The sequence below is a fragment of the Tilletiaria anomala genome (assembly GCF_000711695.1).
Source record: "Tilletiaria anomala UBC 951 chromosome Unknown K437scaffold_144, whole genome shotgun sequence".
Classification (NCBI taxonomy): Eukaryota; Fungi; Basidiomycota; class Exobasidiomycetes; order Georgefischeriales; family Tilletiariaceae; genus Tilletiaria; species Tilletiaria anomala.
Window position 1 is genome coordinate 27,160 of NW_013546878.1, and position 6,002 is coordinate 33,161.

General features: G+C 54.0%; 2 protein-coding genes across 2 annotated transcripts; one reads left to right on the forward strand and one right to left on the reverse strand.

The window, feature by feature from the left end:
• The first annotated feature begins 1,002 nt into the window (after window positions 1–1,002).
• K437DRAFT_42555 (uncharacterized protein) lies at window positions 1,003–2,931 on the forward strand. The gene is made up of 4 exons (XM_013384859.1): window positions 1,003–1,310; window positions 1,389–1,597; window positions 1,694–1,807; window positions 1,911–2,931. The coding sequence occupies exons 1-4, from the start codon at window positions 1,105–1,107 to the stop codon at window positions 2,882–2,884; spliced, it is 1,503 nt and encodes a 500-aa protein (XP_013240313.1). The 5' UTR covers window positions 1,003–1,104; the 3' UTR covers window positions 2,885–2,931.
• K437DRAFT_259874 (NGP1NT-domain-containing protein) lies at window positions 2,925–5,686 on the reverse strand. Its single transcript, XM_013384860.1, has 3 exons — window positions 5,532–5,686; window positions 4,634–5,441; window positions 2,925–4,231 (listed from the first exon to the last, which is right to left on the reverse strand). The coding sequence occupies exons 1-3, from the start codon at window positions 5,585–5,587 to the stop codon at window positions 2,978–2,980; spliced, it is 2,118 nt and encodes a 705-aa protein (XP_013240314.1). The 5' UTR covers window positions 5,588–5,686; the 3' UTR covers window positions 2,925–2,977.
• Between the last annotated feature and the right edge of the window lie 316 nt (window positions 5,687–6,002).

The following is a 6,002-nucleotide window of genomic DNA, read 5'->3' on the forward strand; positions in this document are numbered from 1 at the left end:
AGCATGTATTCAATTACATGCATACAGCCGACATATGATGAACGAAGCGAGCGCAGAGTCTAGGTGGCTGGCCGGTGTTAGTGATCGAGACTGCATAGAGAGTGGTGCAGTGCCCGCGCCCTGCCCCTCGCGTGTCATCGCGTGATGGCGCATGTAGCCACACGGGCCCGTAGGGGCGAGCGAGGTGGCAAATGATGACATGTTGCCTGATGGAGCGAGACCTCCTTTGTTTGCCTGGCTGTGGCTGCGACTATGAATAGGGAGCTTATGCGTGGACTTCTCGCTTCTCCATTACTGTATGAAGGTAGTGGATCCTCACTACGGTTTGATTTAATACCGGTGGCAGCAATGCATCTTTCGCACCTGCAAGTAGTCAGCAATGTATGAGGACATGTGGATTTGGGACAGACTCCTCTTTTCTCCGCCTTTGTAGCTGCATCGTGAAGCAATGACGAGCGGCGGGTCCCGTCAACAACATCTGACACCCGTGACAAGTAGCGCAGAAACACAGCTTCACACAGCTCGATCACGAACAGCAGATAGCAGCCCTTTTAGCATTCGATGCCCAATACTCGACTTGCACCTTGAGAGCTTTCTCGTTTGCCCGCTGCGCAAAAAGCTCAATACACATGTGTTTTCGTCAGTGGTTCTCGTCTTTTCTTGATCTAAAGTTCAAGCTGTCATTCATGCCTCAAGCTTCCAAGCCTGTCCCGGTGCTTCTCTTTATCTCAGCAGCCGACGGCTCGTTGCCCCTCGAGTCTCTCACAGACACTCCCCAAACCCTTGCCTTAATGTACCACAGATGAGGCTGTCCCATTAGTTGGCAAGTTGCTGGCGCAGACTGCCCAAGCGTACACCGATGTCGATTACGTAACACACATTTTCTGGTACATCAACATTCAGAACTCCCGCAGAGCAGAGCCGATCAGGCAGATGCCTATCTCTAACTTTAGTGCTGGTTACAGCAAACCCCGCTTTTGAGATGGTCATGGCTATGTAAGACGGCAAGCACTTGGGTCCTGAGAACGGGGAGACGAGACCCTGATCCACAGATGATCACCCCTTGTGGTACGTTGTATACCGTTGCAAGCAAAGTCGTGCACGATGCCGGCGCAGGCTGGGCCTTCATCCGTCGCCCTTGACGTGCTCAATCACTCTCGCCATCATGCCATCGGCGCCTCTTCCTCGTTCCACACACACGCGCACGCGCATGCGCTAGCACAAGCACCCTCCCTTTCCATCCTAGGCGAGTCTCTGGCTCAGTCCAGCGTTCCATTTCAGCGCGAATTAGTCGCCAGGGCACTAGAGAGGTGAGAAATTGTGCGGCGACACTTGGCCTTTGTTCCGTTCCCTGCTGAGCAGGCCGTACCTGTCCTTCTTGCTCTAAGGGGAGAGCCGGTGCTGCTTGTCACGCTTTTACGGCACCCTTCTATATACTTGGATGCCCTGCCACCTGACCTGGAGAAGCGCGCCCACGGAGGACTTGTGCACACTCTCGACATCTGCAGTTCAGATGCTTACAGCAATTCGGCGCCGCAGGCACCGTCTTTCGATACCAAATCAATCCAAGACGCCATCGCTCGGGTGTACACTCAAGGTGCGTTTTGAGCATACAAAGGCCGCGACTGCATTCCTGTCCATCTCCTGACTGCCCGGTAAATGTCGAATTGATTCTGATGACCGTCTCGAACAGCCCGCGGTCGTCTGTCTGTAATCATCGACTCTGTCGAGCCGCTCTTGACCGAAACCGACAATGCCTCGGATGTTGTAGTCGACGTGGTACGAAGCGCGCTCGCTTCGTTGAGAGGTAAGCGTGGGATATTTTTCTCGCTGCTGGCGTGGGCTAGAGTTTTGCAGCCGACTGAGGCAAATGTTTCATGGCGCTTGAAACCCTCCCGGGCTTTCTGCAGATGGCAGCCGTTTGCTTGTCGGAGTTCCACTTGATAGCCTCTCGGAAGAAGCAGAAAGTCTGCTTCAACAGTTTGAAAACCCGCTACTCTGGGATCGCGGGTCCAGTACGCCATCCGGCACAGTGGCGCCAGGTACCTTCACTCGCCTCTCCATCCAACCAGCTGCTTTGGCAGCGTTTATTCGGAAAGAGTACGGTCTCGTCATGCCGCCGACACCTCCCGCCTTGCGAAGGCACCTGAGGAACATCGAGCATCAAAGATCAGATGATGAGAGCCAACGCGCCAGCCATGATGCCGGTGGCCACGCAGACGATGAAGATCAGCAGAGCGCTGATCCCAGACTGTGGGGAATTCTCGAGGCGGTGATCAGTAGAGGCCCTCTAGGATCTGGCACATCCAACGTAGGTTGGTGGAATGCGCATCAGCGGGACGACCGGCCGCCGCTGGAAGCTCTCTCCAGCTCAGACTATCTGAGCCACCAGGCATCCAGCTTCCCTGGCACACAAAGGGCGAACGCTGCCAGACGCGCGAGCGAGCATCAGCAAGCGGCATATCAGGCTTGCATTTATGCAAGGCAGCGGCAAAGGAGTGGCAAATTCGCTCAGGAGGTGTTGCACTATCGCATTCATGACGGTCGGCTGCATCTGCTGCCCATTTTGCCACATACTGCAGGTGACGCATCAGCAGTCCCGGCAGCATCTGGCGCTAAATACGGAGAGGGCGAGCACCAAAAAGGGAAAGCACAAAGCGCAGGACCGAGACTGTCTGACCAGTTTTCTTCAGATACAACGCATGCCGGCATGCTTTTTAAGCTACCTTTCAACCTCAATGAAACCGGCGATCAGCGGGCACGCAGAGAAGGTGTTGCGTTGCCTCACGCTCAGCTTGCCCAAGCCCCTGGCCGAGTGATCTTCCAGCCCGAGAGCGACGATGATCCGGACGAGGATGATCCGGATGATGATGTCGAGCTGTGAAGCACTGGGCACTGTGCTCACACTGTAATGAGAACGCGATGGTCAGGGCCATTGCGATATGCTAGATATAATACAACAAATGCATGTGACGATCTAGCTGCGATGTTTGCTCTTCTTCGCTGTGCGTGCGGCTTTGCCATTGGCACCGATTCGCGAGCCGCGCGAATTGCGATTTTGAGCAGCGATGCTCGCACTGAGCTTTGCCTTGTTCCGGTTCTTGTTTTTGACGTTGGCATGCGTGTAGAAGTTCTCAGCCTTGCGCTTCGATGTGGCCATCCGCGGTGCTTTCGCATTTTTCCCTCTCGCCTGCTCATCATCTTCTGACAATTGCTCTGCACGGGCTTTGTCCTCTGCCTTGCTGTGATCGCCGTGCTCAGACTCTTCGCCCTCTTCATCGGTGAAGGATTCATCCTCTTCTGCTTCTGCACCGCCAAAGACGTCATCCCACCCTAATTGCTCAAGGCTGTCGGCCGAAGCATCTGAGCCGTCGTCGTCGTCGTCTTCATCCTCCTCTTCTTGGATATCCTTGTCGTCTTCATCCTCCTCTGCTTGGATATCCTCGTCGTCAAATTCCTCCGTGGACACTACCTCGGTGGCTTCATCTTTGTCAACACCGAGAGCACTCCTCTGATCACCCTCGGTGGCTCCTTTGGCCTCGCGGTGGACAGGGTTGATGCCACGCAGCGGTTGCGTGACGCCTTTGACGGCACCAGCCCACTTCTCCTTACCCGTGGCGTTCGACTCGGCCGTCGGCGGTGCTACGAAGAAAGGCAGCTTCCCTCGAATCCAATCGTTGAGAACGCATTTGGCTGCGGTCTCCATGTCAGGCTCGCCACCTCTGAGCAATTTGCCCATCTTTTTGGCCAGTTGCGACAGAAAGTCATCCGCGTCCATCCACTTGTTCAGACCATACGTCTTTTGCAGGTGCTCCGCCTTGATGCGACCTAGCAAGGCGGGTATATGCTCCGCTGGGGTCTCGAGATTCTCGACACGGACAACACCTTTAAGCACTGTGCCCGTCTCCGAGTCATGGGCGGATATAGGAACAATGCCCGGACAGTCGATGAGATAGATCCGTCGCATAAGAGCAATGTATTGCCAAACTTTGGTCTCGCCGGGAATTGGTGCTGTTTTGCATACCTTCTTCTTCTTAAGCGTGTTAATAATGCTGGATTTGCCCGTGTTCGGGTATCCGACGAAGCCGACACTGATCTGCTTCTTGTCGGAGTGCAGCACACTATACTGGCGAAGTAAGGAAATGAGGCTGCCTTTTCCGAATGAGTTGTTGACGCTGGCGTGGAAAGCCAGTGTAGGGGCGGTTTGAGACAAAATCTTGACCCATCGAGCCTAAAAGCATTAACAGTGTACGCCTGTGTCAGTTTCCCGCGGGCCAAACAAGGCAAAAAAAACAAATCCGAGATAACTGCATTGTCCATTCCAGAACTACGAACCTGTCGATGCCCAAAGGGTATAGCAGACAGGCTGCAAGCGACAGGCTCAACTCATCCAGAAAGTTGTCAAGAGCGGCCAAACCTCCACACAAAGTGCCCTTCAATGGCGGGAGAAGAGCTGACTCTGCGGGTCGACTGCGCTAGCAACCGACAAAGAGGCCGTCCAACCCTTGCCATTCCTCTTCCACAATCGTAACAGCGGCCGCGCCACGGAGAAAAACAGGCAGCGGAGCTTGACTTGATTGTGGGACTCTAACAAGAAAACACGCGAGAATTGTGAACCGGGACAAGCACTCACCGTAACCCAAGTAGGCACCAAGTCGACCTTGTTGAGAACAAAGACTAGATGCTTATGCGGTTTTTCTTCCTTGATGTGCTTCTCAACGCTGCGACATCGTGTCCCCTCAGGGTCGCGTACATCGAGGACGTGAATGACGACGTCTGATGAGTCAATAACCTTGTATAGTTCGCCCCAGATCCTGCGCGATTGACCTTTCGAATATATTGGCTCCGAGCGTCCTCGCTGTACGGGAATTTCGTAGGGGACTTCCGCTTGCACCGCACCTATCTCGGCGTCCTCTGGCACTAGACCGACGCCTCGGGCTTTGGCTTGGGCAGCTTCTGCGGCAGTTTCGGCGTCATCAATCGCCGTTGTGCCAGACTGAGCAAATTCTTCAAAGGACCCAATTGCCGTAGGATCCAGACGCGGACGCTTTCTTCGGGCCGAAGGACCAAAAGTGTCAGAGAAAGATTCGACGGCGGTTAGCTTGTTGCTCCCAATGCCGGCCGGGGACGATTTGGAAGAGGGCTCCTGGATAAGACTCATAGGGAGTTTGTTGCGGCGAAGTAAGACCGAGTATGGGTCGTCGACACGCGAAGACATGCTCTCGCGGAAGTGTGCAAGGGCATCCTGACTGATAACGCGCGTGTTGCCAAACCATCTTCGATCTGGCTGTACTCGACCCGGTTTCGCTTCGGAACTTTGGAACTCGGCGGCCTGGATGATATTCCCATCCTTGTCACGGATGGCCTTGGAAGCAATGCCATTCTTGGCTAGAAGCTTGACCCGCTTTGCTCCCTTGGCATCGCGATAGAAGTTTTCTCCCCTTGAGTAAAGACGACAGGTAAAGCAGAATCAGCAACAGCGATCCGGGTGATGTGCAACCATCAGCTTGGATCCAATGAGATCAACTCACTTGACCTTTTTGATGCCTGGTGCGGACGACTTGGACTTCCCAATGCTCGCCGGCATCTTTGCACTCTGCCTTTGTGCACTGAGAGCGCAAGGCTCCGAGCAATGCAAAGTGACGCAGTCTCGACGCAGAGGATGGTGGGTGGGCTTGAAAAAAAGTAGGAGCTTGTGGGAGAAAAGAGAAGAATGGGACCGTGAAGAAATACTTCTTATGCGAAACGATTGGTAATAGGTATTCCAGAACTGAACAGCAGCGAAAATTTTGGGGCGGAACCGCCTTGTCAGTCAAAGCCACAGTTCTCAGTATAAAATCATAGTCACGTGCAAGTATAACCATTGATAAATGGTGGACAGCTTCTAGAGTGGGACGGACAGTAAAGTGTTACGAAGGACGGAAAGGAGCACGTGACGCTGCATTCAGCCCTCGCACGGCAATGGGAGGCAGTATGGGCATGTGAAATTCTGGTCTCTGCCC

Excerpts from the sequence above, each read along its gene's own strand:
- K437DRAFT_42555 (XM_013384859.1), top strand. The coding sequence starts at position 1,105 with ATGCCGGCGCAGGCTGGGCCTTCATCCGTCGCCCTTGACGTGCTCAAT. Across the intron at positions 1,311-1,388 it reads GTCGCCAGGGCACTAGAGAG|GGGAGAGCCGGTGCTGCTTG; the intron begins GTGAGAAATTGT and ends TCTTGCTCTAAG. Across the intron at positions 1,598-1,693 it reads CGCTCGGGTGTACACTCAAG|CCCGCGGTCGTCTGTCTGTA; the intron begins GTGCGTTTTGAG and ends CGTCTCGAACAG.
- K437DRAFT_259874 (XM_013384860.1), bottom strand. The coding sequence starts at position 5,587 with ATGCCGGCGAGCATTGGGAAGTCCAAGTCGTCCGCACCAGGCATCAAA. Across the intron at positions 5,442-5,531 it reads CCAGGCATCAAAAAGGTCAA|GGGAGAAAACTTCTATCGCG; the intron begins GTGAGTTGATCT and ends TCTTTACTCAAG. Across the intron at positions 4,232-4,633 it reads TGGTGCCTACTTGGGTTACG|GCTCGATGGGTCAAGATTTT; the intron begins GTGAGTGCTTGT and ends TAATGCTTTTAG.